The sequence below is a fragment of the Coregonus lavaretus genome, assembly GCF_964263955.1.
Source record: "Coregonus lavaretus genome assembly, chromosome: 14".
Taxonomy (NCBI): domain Eukaryota; kingdom Metazoa; phylum Chordata; class Actinopteri; order Salmoniformes; family Salmonidae; genus Coregonus; species Coregonus lavaretus.
Window position 1 is genome coordinate 46,751,780 of NC_140001.1, and position 13,270 is coordinate 46,765,049.

The 13,270-nt window shown below is 45.0% G+C and overlaps 1 protein-coding gene across 4 annotated transcripts; it reads left to right on the forward strand.

The window, feature by feature from the left end:
* Positions 1 to 13,270, forward strand: nudt18 (nudix (nucleoside diphosphate linked moiety X)-type motif 18). 4 transcript variants are annotated; one of them, XM_084177131.1, is made up of 6 exons: positions 8 to 141; positions 5,358 to 5,541; positions 8,642 to 8,711; positions 9,688 to 9,768; positions 9,911 to 10,124; positions 11,586 to 13,270. In XM_084177131.1, the coding sequence occupies exons 5-6, from the start codon at positions 9,923 to 9,925 to the stop codon at positions 12,185 to 12,187; spliced, it is 804 nt and encodes a 267-aa protein (XP_084033257.1). In that variant the 5' UTR covers positions 8 to 141; positions 5,358 to 5,541; positions 8,642 to 8,711; positions 9,688 to 9,768; positions 9,911 to 9,922; the 3' UTR covers positions 12,188 to 13,270. The 4 variants fall into 4 exon arrangements, with proteins under 4 accessions (XP_084033256.1, XP_084033257.1, XP_084033259.1 ...); XM_084177130.1 differs by lacking the exons at positions 8,642 to 8,711; positions 9,688 to 9,768 and having other exon boundaries at positions 1 to 141; positions 11,586 to 13,133; XM_084177133.1 differs by lacking the exons at positions 8 to 141; positions 5,358 to 5,541 and having other exon boundaries at positions 8,411 to 8,711; positions 11,586 to 13,133.

A 13,270-nucleotide genomic window follows, 5' to 3' on the forward strand; every position in this document is an offset into this window, starting at 1 on the left:
ACACATCAAAGCAGCAGCTCCAAGACGCTCAACTAGTCAAGGACGTAAAGAGGCTGGTGTTAGCAAGATTAGCTGAGCTCAACTGACAAGTAAACAAGCCATCCGAATCCGACGGTCAAAATTGATGTCATTTTAGTGAAGGTAATGTCTACGGGTATAAATACGACCAAATGTAATTTATACTTCATTACTTTGCACACCCATTCAACAGCGACAACAAAACAATGCTGAATGGCTGTCCTAGCTACAGTAGCGGGTAGTGCACCTAGAATGTTTTTTATTGTCAAATATACCAGATAGGTGTAGTGAAATGTAGTGTTTTACAGGGGCAGCCATAGTAGTACGGCGCCCCAGGAGCAAATTAGGGTGAAGTACCTTGCTCAAGCCAAGGTCACGTCGACAGTTTTCACCTTGTCACTCGTGTATTCGAACCAGGGAACTTTAATTAGGTCCAATTTGTAAGTCGCTCTGGATAAGAGCGTCTGCTAAATGACGTAAATGTTACTGGGCCACCGCTTTAGCTTTAGGCTGGCTACCTGCCGCCGGAAAAGCGATACTTGCATGCGAAATTTTACCCACTGAATATTAATTAACATGTCATTGGCAATATCTGTGCAAGGAAAGATTGATTAGTTGTCAAAGGGTAAAGTCTACTAAACTTAGTCCACTCTGTTCGTAACCGATTATAGTTTTGGAAACAGAACTGTATTGAGATCAAATGTTTCGTCGATGAGAAAGTTAGCAGAATGTCGACTAAATGACTAAAATGTAAATGTAAAATCCATCTCGCTCCATCTTCTCCCATCCCCAGGGCTTCCTCTTACCACCATATTTGGTTGTGAGTGGAAACGCCAACCGGATGCTTCACATTTATACATCCAGTAAAGTATGTCTCATTATAAACTGGGTGGGTCGAGCCCTGAATGCTGATTGGCCAATATACCACGGCTAAGGGCTGTATCCAGGCACTTAGCCCTTAGCCATGGTATATTGGCCATATACCACACCTCCTCGGGCCTTATTGCTTAATTGTTCCATCTGTGCCTACACTATAGGTAAGGGATAATCAACTCGGGGCTATGTGTTCAATGGAAAATAATGAACTACATGGAAGGTGTGTTCCACAATTGTTTTTATACCATGGCTATAATTTAACACATTTGCCGGTAGAAATGTGTTCAACATCCACTGAAGTAGCTAGCAAGTTTACTAGATAGCTACAGTAGTTGCCATGGTAACCAAACAGACTTGCTAGTTTAGCTAACCAAACCATCAGTCCTAGCTTGCCATTATGACAATCAAATTCAACAATGCCAATGATGTTATAAATTTGACTTTCTTTCAAAAGCAGCTCAAACATGTAATTGTTGAATTAGATTTTCTTAATAGCAAACTAGGACTGATCAAATCAAATCAAATCAAATTTTATTGGTCACATGCGCCGAATACAACAGGTGCAGACATTACAGTGAAATGCTTACTTACAGCCCTTAACCAACAGTGCATTTATTTTAAACAAAAAAGTAAGAATAAAACAACAACAAAAAAGTGTTGAGAAAAAAAGAGCAGAAGTAAAAAATAAAGTGACAGTAGGGAGGCTATATATACAATAGAATAAAGTGACAGTAGGGAGGCTATATATACAGGGGGGTACCGTTGCATAGTCAGTGTGCGGGGGCACCGGCTAGTTGAGGTAGTTGAGGTAATATGTACATGTGGGTAGAGTTAAAGTGACTATGCATAAATACTTAACAGAGTAGCAGCAGCGTAAAAAGGATGGGGTGGGGGGGCAGTGCAAATAGTCCGGGTAGCCATGATTAGCTGTTCAGGAGTCTTATGGCTTGGGGGTAGAAGCTGTTGAGAAGTCTTTTGGACCTAGACTTGGCACTCCGGTACCGCTTGCCGTGCGGTAGCAGAGAGAACAGTCTATGACTAGGGTGACTGGAGTCTTTGACAATTTTGAGGGCCTTCCTCTGACACCGCCTGGTATAGAGGTCCTGGATGGCAGGGAGCTTTGCCCCAGTGATGTACTGGGCCGTACGCACTACCCTCTGTAGTGCCTTGCGGTCAGAGGCCAAGCAGTTGCCATACCAGGCGGTGATGCAACCAGTCAGGATGCTCTCGATGGTGCAGCTGTAGAATTTTTTGAGGATCTGAGGACCCATGCCAAATCTTTTTAGTCTCCTGAGGGGGAATAGGCTTTGTCGTGCCCTCTTCACGACTGTCTTGGTGTGTTTGGACCATGATAGTTCGTTGGTGATGTGGACACCAAGGAACTTGAAGCTCTCAACCTGTTCCACTACAGCCCCGTCGATGAGAATGGGGGCGTGCTCAGTCCTCTTTTTTTTCCTGTAGTCCACAATCATCTCCTTTGTCTTGGTCACGTTGAGGGAGAGGTTGTTGTCCTGGCACCACACGGCCAGATCTCTGACCTCCTCCCTATAGGCTGTCTCATCGTTGTCGGTGATCAGGCCTACCACTGTTGTGTCGTCGGCAAACTTAATGATGGTGTTGGAGTCGTGCCTGGCCATGCAGTCATGGGTGAACAGAGAGTACAGGAGGGGACTGAGCACGCACCCCTGAGGGGCCCCCGTGTTGAGGATCAGTGTGGCAGATGTGTTGTTACCTACCCTTACCACCTGGGGGCGGCCCGTCAGGAAGTCCAGGATCCAGTTGCAGAGGGAGGTGTTTAGTCCCAGGATCCTTAGCTTAGTGATGAGCTTTGAGGGCACTATGGTGTTGAATGCTGAGCTGTAGTCAATGAATAGCATTCTCACGTAGGTGTTCCTCTTGTCCAGGTGGGAAAGGGCAGTGTGGAGTGCGATAGAGATTGCATCATCTGTGGATCTGTTGGGGCGGTATGCAAATTGGAGTGGGTCTAGGGTTTCTGGGATTATGCTGTTGATGTGAGCCATGACCAGTCTTTCAAAGCACTTCATGGCTACAGACGTCAGTGCCACGGGTCGGTAGTCATTTAGGCAGGTTATCTTAGAGTTCTTGGGCACGGGGACTATGGTGGTCTGCTTGAAACATGTTGGTATTACAGACTCAGTCAGGGACATGTTGAAAATGTCAGTGAAGACACTTGCCAGTTGGTCAGCACATGCTCGGAGTACACGTCCTGGTAATCCGTCTGGCCCTGCGGCCTTGTGAATGTTGACCTGCTTAAAAGTCTTACTCACATCGGCTACGGAGAGCGTGATCACATAGTCGTCCGGAACAGCTGGTGCTCTCATGCATGCTTCAGTGTTGCTTGCCTCGAAGCGAGCATAGAAGTGGTTTAGCTCGTCTGGTAGGCTTGTGTCACTGGGCAGCTCGCGGCTGTGCTTCCCTTTGTAGTCTGTAATAGTTTTCAAGCCCTGCCACATCCGACGAGCGTCAGAGCCAGTGTAGTATGATTCAATCTTAGACCTGTATTGACTCTTTGCCTGTTTGATGGTTCGTCGGAGGTCATAGCGGGATTTCTTATAAGCGTCCGGGTTAGAGTCCCGTTCCTTGAAAGCGGCAGCTCTACCCTTTAGCTCAGTGCGGATGTTTCCTGTAATCCATGGCTTCTGGTTGGGGTATGTACGTACGGTCACTGTGGGGACGACATCATCGATGCACTTATTGATGAAGCCAGTGACTGATGTGGTGTACTCCTCAATGCTGTCTGAAGAATCCCGGAACATGTTCCAGTCTGTGCTAGCAAAACAGTCCTGTAGCTTAGCATCTGCGTCATCTGACCACTTTTTTATTAGCCGAATCACTGGTGCTTCCTGCTTCAGTTTTTGCTTATAAGCAGGAATCAGGAGGATAGAGTTATGGTCAGATTTGCCAAATGGAGGGCGAGGGAGAGCTTTGTATGCGTCTCTGTGTGTGGAGTAAAGGTGGTCTAGAGTTTTTTCCCCTCTGGTTGCACATTTAACATGCTGGTAGAAATGAGGTAGAACGGATTTAAGTTTCCCTGCATTAAAGTCCCCTGCTACTAGGAGCGCTGCATCTGGATGAGCGTTTTCCTGTTGATTAATGGCCTTGTACAACTCATTCAGTGCAATCTTAATGCCAGCATTGGTTTGTGGTGGTAAATAGACAGCTATGAAAAATATAGATGAAAACTCTCTTGGTAAATAGTGTGGTCTACAGCTTATCATAAGATACTCTACCTCAGGCGAGCAAAACCTTGAGACTTCCTTAGTATTTGATTTTGTGCACCAGCTGTTGTTTACAAAAATACAGAGACCGCCACCCCTCGTCTTACCCGAGTCTGCCGTTCTGTCCTGCCGATGTAGCGTATAGCCTGCTAGCTGAATGTTGTCATTGTTGTCATTCAGCCACGACTCCGTGAAACATAAGATATTACAGTTTTTAATGTCCCGTTGGTAGGATAACCGTAATCTTAAATCGTCCATTTTATTCTCCAAAGCTTGAACGTTGGCTAATAGGATTGATGGGAGAGGCAGTTTACTCGTTCGCCGTCGGATCCTTACAAGGCACCCCGACCTACGTCCACGATATCTCCTGATGGTTCGGTTAGCTAAACTAGCAAGTGTGTTTAGGTTACCATGGCAACTACTGTAGCTATCTAGTTAATTTGCCAGCTTCTTCAGTGGATGTTGAACATCTTTCTACCGACAAATTAACACATTTCTAGGAGCAAATGTGTTTAAATTATAGCCATGGTATAAAAGTGATAATCAACAAGGGGCTATGCATTCTATGGAAAATAATGAACGACGTGGAAGGTGTGTTGGACGACGCGCTAGCGGATGTCAACTTTATTTCTCAACTCCTAATATTGAGCAAATTAAACTCACTGGAGTATCTGACATAGGCTTTTAAAAAGCACCTGCCGAGAGGCTATCAGTGCAGCAAGTGCTGCTGGTAAGCTTTCTTGACTTGGGCATGGTTTCTAGATAGGGCCACGCCTCATTCATTAAACATTAGCTTACATTTTGCATCATCCGACTCTTTCCTAAAAAATTTCTGCCAACCAAGACACACCTGTCACCAATACAGTGTCAACCTTGACAAAAATTAACCTTGAGCTTACACTGAGTATACAAAATATTATGAACCTGCGCCACTCAATATTAGGAAGGTGTTCCTAATGTTTGGTATACTCATTGTATGTCCTAATGTTACAATAATTCAGTGAAAAGCATGAGCTGACACACAAAAATGTTTGTAGAGTTGCTGATTAACAGGATAAACTGTATGAAAATAAAGTCGCACACTATATAATCGCAACAATTTAATGAGTAAACCTCAACCAACGTTTCGGCAACTAGGATTGCCGAAACGTTGGTTGAGGTTTACCCATTAAAATTGTTGAGAGCATAGATGGGATGTGCGACTTTCAATGCATCTCTTTGCAGGGAGCAGGCTTGTCCTGTGGGCTCACCAGCAGTTATGAATGTGAACGATGATGTGGAAAAGCTTTTAAATGGTGAAGGACTAGAAGTGAACGACGAGTTCGATTCAGCACCCGCACAGGTCCAAGCAGTTGCCTTGAGGAAAACGATAACCTACATCGTCAGCGCTGTCATCTTCAATGAAAAGGTAGTGAGCAATGAACTCTGTAAGGATAAGGGATTAATTCACCAAGCTAAAGAGCTAATTAAGTCAATTAGGTCACTTACTAACCTGACACATTCTATCATGCAGAAGTCCGCATGGCCTAAAAGGACATTAGACTTATGTGGCCTTTGTGTGTAAAATAAATGTACAGTTGGAATTCTGTTGATGGAACTGACATTTCCAGTTCAACATAATTCCTGCTATAGAATGTTTCAAACATGGTATAGCTAATTTCTACACTTGCAGCCAGTGTCATACACACTGTATCATGGCTCTGCTTTCAGCTACATACAGTGCCTTCAGAAAGTATTCATACCCCTTGACTTAACACATTTTGTTGTTACAGCTTGAATTCAAAATGGATTAGATTTCTCACCCATCTACACACAATACCCCAGAATGACAAAGTGAAAAGACGTTTAGAAATGTTAGCAAATTTGATTGAGAATGAAATACAGAAATGTAATTTACATACGTTTTGATTTGTGTTCACGCCCCTTTGCTATAACACTTCAAATTGAGCTCAGGTACATCCAATTTCCTTTGATCATCCTTGAGATGTCACTACAACTTTGAGTCCACCTGTGCCAATTCAATTGTTTGGACATGATTTAGAAAGACACACACCTGTCTATATAAGGTCCCACAGTGCACGTCAGAGCAGAACCTATACCATGAAGTCCAAGGAATTGTCCGTAGATCTGAGACAGGATTGTCATGAGGCATGTCTGGGGAAGGGTATAAAACAATTTCTAGAGTGTTGAAAGTTTCCAAGAGCACAGTGGTCTCCATCATTGGGAAATGGAAGAAATGTCAAACTACTCAGACTTTGTCTAGAGCTGGCCATCCAACCAAACTAAGCAAGAAGGACCTTGGCCAGGGAGGTGACCAAGAACCCAATGACCACTCTGACAGAATTACAGAGTTCTTTGGCTGAGCTGGAAAACCTGCCAGAAGGACAACTGCCCTCTACAGCACTTCACCAATCTGGCCTTTATGGGAGAGTGGCCAGACAGAAGCCACTCCTGAGAAAAAGGCACGACAGCACACCTGGAGTTTGCAAAAAGGTATGTGAAAGACCGAGCATAAGGCAAAATATTTTAATTGTACTATCTGGCCTGAACGCAAAGTGTCTTAACACCATCCCTGCCGTGAAGCATGGTGATGGCAGCATCATGCTATGGGGATGCTTTTCAGCTGCAGAGACTGGTAAGGATAGAGGGAACAATGAATGGAGCCAAATAAAGGCAAATCATGATGAGAACCTGCTTCAGAGTGCAAACGGCGATCTAGTGGCGCACTGAATAATTATAGCTAGTTGGCTAAGCTTTGATCAGCATGGATATCCGAAAATGACTGGGCACTGCCAAGAGCAAAAACTGAAGACCACCATGTCGAGACCGATGACGAGCAGCCTGCTAGCCCGATACCGAGGTTGAGGAGCCTAGCAGCAAATGAAATACCCGCCCATCCCCCACTGACCAACAAGATCGAGGAGAGCCATGGCCTAGCACCAGCAGCATGAGGGTAACATCACAACAAACACCTGCACCTCCGTTAACCCAGCCACTAGCACCTGACGACGTCTGTGATGAGGAGCCAGCACAGGTTTGTCTTGACACTTACCCTTGCCGCATTTTCAGTGGGAGAAAGCGGGGCAGATGCAGCCTTCTGTTATCTTTTCGGAGGGAATTTGGATTCGATTGACTCAATGGGAGAAGGAAGCAGTAGACAAGTAGACAACAGTAGACAATTCCATGTAATGCCATACACATCCCATGACATTCAGAATGAAATCAGAGCTCTTGTGAGTAAGATTGTCACAGAGGCAATTATGAAGGAAATTGGTGAATCGTGGTATACACTGAAAGTAGATGGAACAAAGACCCAACTGGATGAAATAACATTTCTATTGTTATTCGATCTGCAGATGAAAACAAGTGTGCGAGAGCGGTTGCTGCCAATGGCAACAAGCAAACAATATGATGCTTTATCACTTACTAACCTTGTTATCTCCGAGCTAACAAATGTTGGCCTCAGCACTGAAAATATTCTAAGTCAATGCTACGATTGGGCTAGTGTGATGTGCGGGAAACACGGGGGTGTGCAGAAAATATTGCAAGAAATTGAATCATATGTGCATTCCTTTAATCACCAACTGCATTTGGTTCGGGTGCACGCTATATCTGAGGCTGTGGTGGCAGAATGACTTTTTCAATGTGTGGAGCTCCCTGTACAATTTCTTTGGGAAACCCACGGTGGCTGCACAGTACAATGGGGAAGAACGTAAGACTACTTGATCAGAGATGCACTGGCCACCTCACCACTGTGTCAGTCATTTTGAAATCAAGTGATCAGAGATGCTCTGTAAAATCGAGTCTACTCGCGCATATGGCACAGATGTGAGACTTGAGGCCAAGGCTTATTGTAAGCAGTGACAGAGCCAAACTTCACGTTTATTGCTAACATGACTCAATCCTGAATGCAGTAACTTTTTAGAAGCTACTGATCTGTACACCGGTGTCAAACTTGTCCGCAGTACGTATGGGTGCGTTGAAGAACGCTGGTGTGATGAACTCAAAGCTTTGGGAGGCATGCCTGTAGGCACGAGCACACCAGCTCCAAATAAACAGCAACTTTTTTCAGCACTTTGGAGGCCTGGGGGAAATGTCATCACGATTTAGTGAAGGAAATAGTCAACTGGTGGAAGATCTGTGCCATGGATCCCGAGACTTTTTGGATGTGAACAGGGTCAAGCCATTGTTGGATCTAACTAAAACTGAACCAGTGGAAGCAGAGTTTGTGGCTTGCACATTCTTGCAAAGTGAAATCGCAACCACTGCCAGCAACAGGACCCCACTAAGTGTTCTACATAGATACAGCGCGCCTTTGTCAGCAATGCCGACTGTGGTGTTGGTACTGAAGCATGGATTAACATTTCTGGCATCTACAGCAATGTACGAAAATTCCTTCTCCTCTGTGAAGAATGTATTAGGTGAACAGACACAGCATGTTACATCAACGAAAAACCTAGCTTGTCCAACTGGCATTTAAGAGGGACTTAACAAGTACATTTTGCCAGGAAGGACAATGGAATCAAACTTCTCATGGGGTTTAATTCATCATCGAGGAGGCTGCAACTCTTCTAAATGGTAAGCTACAACCTTTATGGCCTTGGCCTGCCGTTTCCGTCATGTAAGCCTGGTTGTTTGGCAGATTATTTAATGTAATGTATAGTTACTTTAGGACTTTGCTTTTTACTTCAATGCATGTTAGATTTGTGATTCTTAAAGTCATTGCTTGCTTTTGCGGGTCTAATTGCCGTTGATAGATATACAGCTTTCCGTTATTTTATGGGTATAGGAATGTAGCCTGTTGGTTGTGCTCTGAGGTGAGCCCTGGCGTGGTGCTCCTGTTGCCCTGGCTGTCCACTTAGGTGGTGCTGAAATTGGCAGCGCATCCTTTCATCGCACTGACTGGCAACCTTCTGTCCATGGTCCTGAATCAATGGTTACGGTGGGTGCTGTTTTAATGAGCGCATCTTGGGCTACCAGTCTTCGTGGGGCTTCTCTTCAACATCGCATGCTTTCTTGTGTGCAACATGGCAGTTGTGTATATGGCTGTATTTCAGATAGGCCTATATTTTTGTATGTGGCAGTAGTATAGGACCAATAGCGTGTTTACGCAATTCAGTGGACCCGTTCTTTGAGCTTTTGTGGCCTACCACGCTGTGGCTGAGCCGTTGTTGCTCCTTGACGTTTCCACTTCACAATAACATCACTTACAGTTGACCGGGGCAGCTCTAGCAGGGCAGAAATTTGATTAACTGACTTGTTGAAAAAGTGCAATCCTATGACTGTGCCACATTGAAAGTCACTGAGCTCTTCAGTAAGGCCATTCTACTGCCAATGTTTGTCTATGGAGATTGCATGGCTGTGTGCTCGATTTTATACACCTGTCAGCAACGGGTGTGGCTGAAATAGCGGAATCCACTAATTTGAAGGGGTGTCCACATACGTACGTGTGTGTGTGTATATATAGATCTCATTATTATATAAAATGGTTGTGTATGGTTACATTTCAGATACATTTGAACAGCAGTAGGACCAATCTACCTTGTTTTATTAGGGCTCCCCATGGATTTAAAATGCCCCCTCAGGCATGTCATCCTGGAGCTGGGTCTGCAAGGGGTATGAATAGTTTCTGAAGGTACTGTACTTTTTAATCACGTGACTGCCCTTGAGTGGAAAACAAAACAGCAACAAAAAAAAAGTACATCCCATTACACTTTTCACCAAAGTGCATCCTATTGTACTTTTTTAAAGTGTGTGTGTGTCACCTGTATTTGCAGAATGAGGTGCTCATGGTGCAGGAGGCCAAGGAGAATTGCTACAAACAGTGGTACCTTCCAGCTGGCCGTATGGAAGAGGGCGAGAGCATTGTGGAGGCCATGAGGAGGGAAGTGAAGGAAGAGGCTGGATTCGACTGCAAACCTGTTACCCTGGTCCTGGTCCAAGAACAGGGGCCACAGTGGATCAGATTTGTTTTCCTGGCGGAGATTACAGGTAAAACTGTTTTCATCCACGTATATCAGCTTTTCATACAAACGACAGGCTTATTGAGTCGTGCTCAGCTTCATATTCTTCAAGAATGAGTATGTGGACAGAAGTATGTGGACACCTTCAAGATTAGTGGATTCGGCTATTTCAGCCACACCCGTTGCAGGTGTATAAAATCGAGTACACCGCCATGCAATCTCCATAGACAAACATTGGTAGTAGAATGCCCGTACTGAAGAGCTCAGTGACTTTCGACGTGGCACCGTCATAGGCTGCCACCTTTCCAACAAGTCAGTTCGTCACATTTTTGCCCTGCTACAGCGGACCCGTCAACTGTAAATGCTGTTATTGTGAAGTGGAAACGTCTAAGAGCAACAATGGCTCAGCCGCGAAGTGATAGGCCACACAAGCTCACGGAACGGGACCGCCGAGTGCTGAAGCGCGTAAAAATTGTATGTCCTCGGTTGCAACACTCACTACAGAGTTCCAAACTGCCTCTGAAAGCGTCAGCATAATAACTGTTCGTCGGGAGCTTCATGAAATGGGTTTCCATGGCCGAGCAGCCGCACACAAGCTTAAGATCACCATGCGCAATGCCAAGCGTTGGTTGGAATGGCGTAAAGATTGCCGCCATTGGACTCTGGAGCAGTAGAAACGCGTTCTCTGGAGTGATGAATCACGCTTCTCCATCTGGCAGTCCGACTGACAAATCTGGGTTTGGCAGATGCCAGGAGAACGCTACCTGCCCCAATGCATAGTGCCAACTGTACATTTTGGGAGGAGGAGGAATAATGGTCTGGGGCTGTTCTTCATGGTTCGGTCTAGGTCCCTTAGTTCCAGTGAAGGGAAATCTTAACGCTCCACCTTACAATGACATTCTAGACGATTCTGTGCTTCCAACTTTGTGGCAACAGTTTGGGGAAGGCCCTTTCCTGTTTCAGCATGACAATGCCCCTGTGCACAAAGCGAGGTCCATACAGAAATGGTTTGTCGAGATTGGTGTGGAAGAACTTGACTGGCCTGCACAGAGCCCTGAGCTCAACCCCATCGAACACCTTTGGGATGAATTGGAACGCCGACTGCGAGCCAGGCCTAATCGCCCAATATCAGTGTCCGACCTCACTAATGCGTGTGACTGAATGGAAGCAATTCCCCACAGCAATGTTCCAACATCTAGTGGAAAGCCTTCCCAGAACAGTGGAGGCTATTTTTGAAGCAAAGGGGGGACCAACTCCGTATTAATGGCCATGATTTTGGAACGAGATGTTCGACGAGCAGGTGTACACATACTTTTGCCCATGTAGTGTATAATTAATAACATAAGAAGCTGTGTTGGAATTTAACAATAAAAAATTAAGGCAGTTGGGGGGAGTGTGTTATGTTTTGGACTTCTTGCATTCCTCAGGAGTCAGCAGCGTTGATAAGGTACTTTTTTCACTGCTGTTCCCGCATATTTTCCTTCCTTAGGAGGCTCCCTGAAGACGACGGCAGAGGCTGATGCAGAGTCTCTCCAGGCTCAGTGGTGGAACCAAGACTCCCCACTCACCTTGAGGGGTCGTGACATCCTCAGACTCATCAGTGCCGCCCTGAAATACAGAGAGAAGCCCTGGCATCCTGTGGCTCACCCTATAGACATGTGCTGCCATGTTGTTGTACAGAGACTTCTCCTCACCTTCAGCAGCCCTGATGGGGTGCTTTGGCTCCTTTTGAACAACACGAAGGACCTGCACCTCCCCGTGGCCGTGTCTGTGAAAACCCACACAGTCACATGGGCGGCCAACACACTGGTACAAGAGGCCATGCCCTCCACCTACTATGACCTCAACGTCAACACAAGGGGAATCCTGGGACTCCAGCACAATGGAAGGATCCCTGGGAAGACAGACGGACTCTGCTTCAACACAGTGGTGTCTCTGGAGCACACTGGGGAGGGGCCACACACCAGTCAACCACCACTGATCGAGAGCCCTCGATTTCAGTGGTACAAAGTGGAGAATCCTCAGCTAAGAGACAAGATTCAACAGAGAATAACTACTGGGTCCCTCCTTCCAGTGCATAGTCTCTACTAAGGAGGGGGTGAAATGACATTCCAAAAACAATTCCCTTTTTACTTGAAGATGATTTTGGGAATGTATTAGGAATGTGTGGGGCAGGTACCCCCGTCTATGAGCGGCCAGAAGACACATATGTACCTTTGAGAGCAGATATTACTGCAGGTGATATTACGTTTTTCATTTGTACATAATTTGTCATTTAGCAAACGCTCTTATCCAGAGCAACTGACAATAAGTGTGTACATTTTCAGACCTCATACTGGTCCCCCGTTGGAATCGAACCTACAACCCTGGCGTTGCAAGCGCCATGCTCTACCAACAGCCACACAGGAAATACATTTGTGAAATGGACTGCAATACAGAATAGGATCTGCAACCTTTTGATGAAATGCTCAATCAAGTCTATTATTCAAACTACATTCAGCTACCAATCAGGATCTAGCTTCATGATATGATCCATTTTAGATAAGCCAAATTAGATCTGTATTGCATGAAATCTGTAATACCCATGGTGGAAAAATATAACTACTGTTATGAAAGCATGACATTACAGGTAGATTCAGCAATATGACGTTATGGCAAGCAGCAGGGTGGCTTTTGACAGATTACGAAGCAAAAATAATCCATTCAGCATTCACATTGTAGGAGAGGGATGCAAACTTCAATGCAGATACTCTCAGCATTATATTTGGTTGCACTGCTGCTTATGGTCATGTTGCTGAGTCTGTTTAAAATCCAGAAAACCTACTCTTGGTAAGCTAAATACTTTGAGGCTCATCTCAAATCAAATCTCAATTGTTAAGTTGCATGCTCATACTTTACAAATGATTGTACAGAGACTGATGTAAACAAGATGTTTAAAAAAATGTATTAAGACCGATGGGTATAGTGACCCTGGTCCACATAAGACATTGCCTCAACGCAGAAATAAAATGTCTCAAATGTGAGAAAAGGCAAATGCAGGATAGTGTTTTTCGTCATGAATCTTGTTCTGGAAGCAACTCTGCAGTGGTCACTAGCCGGCACAGCCACAAATCTGATTTTAAACCTAACCATAACCACACAGCTAACCTTCATGCCTAACCTTAAATTAAGACC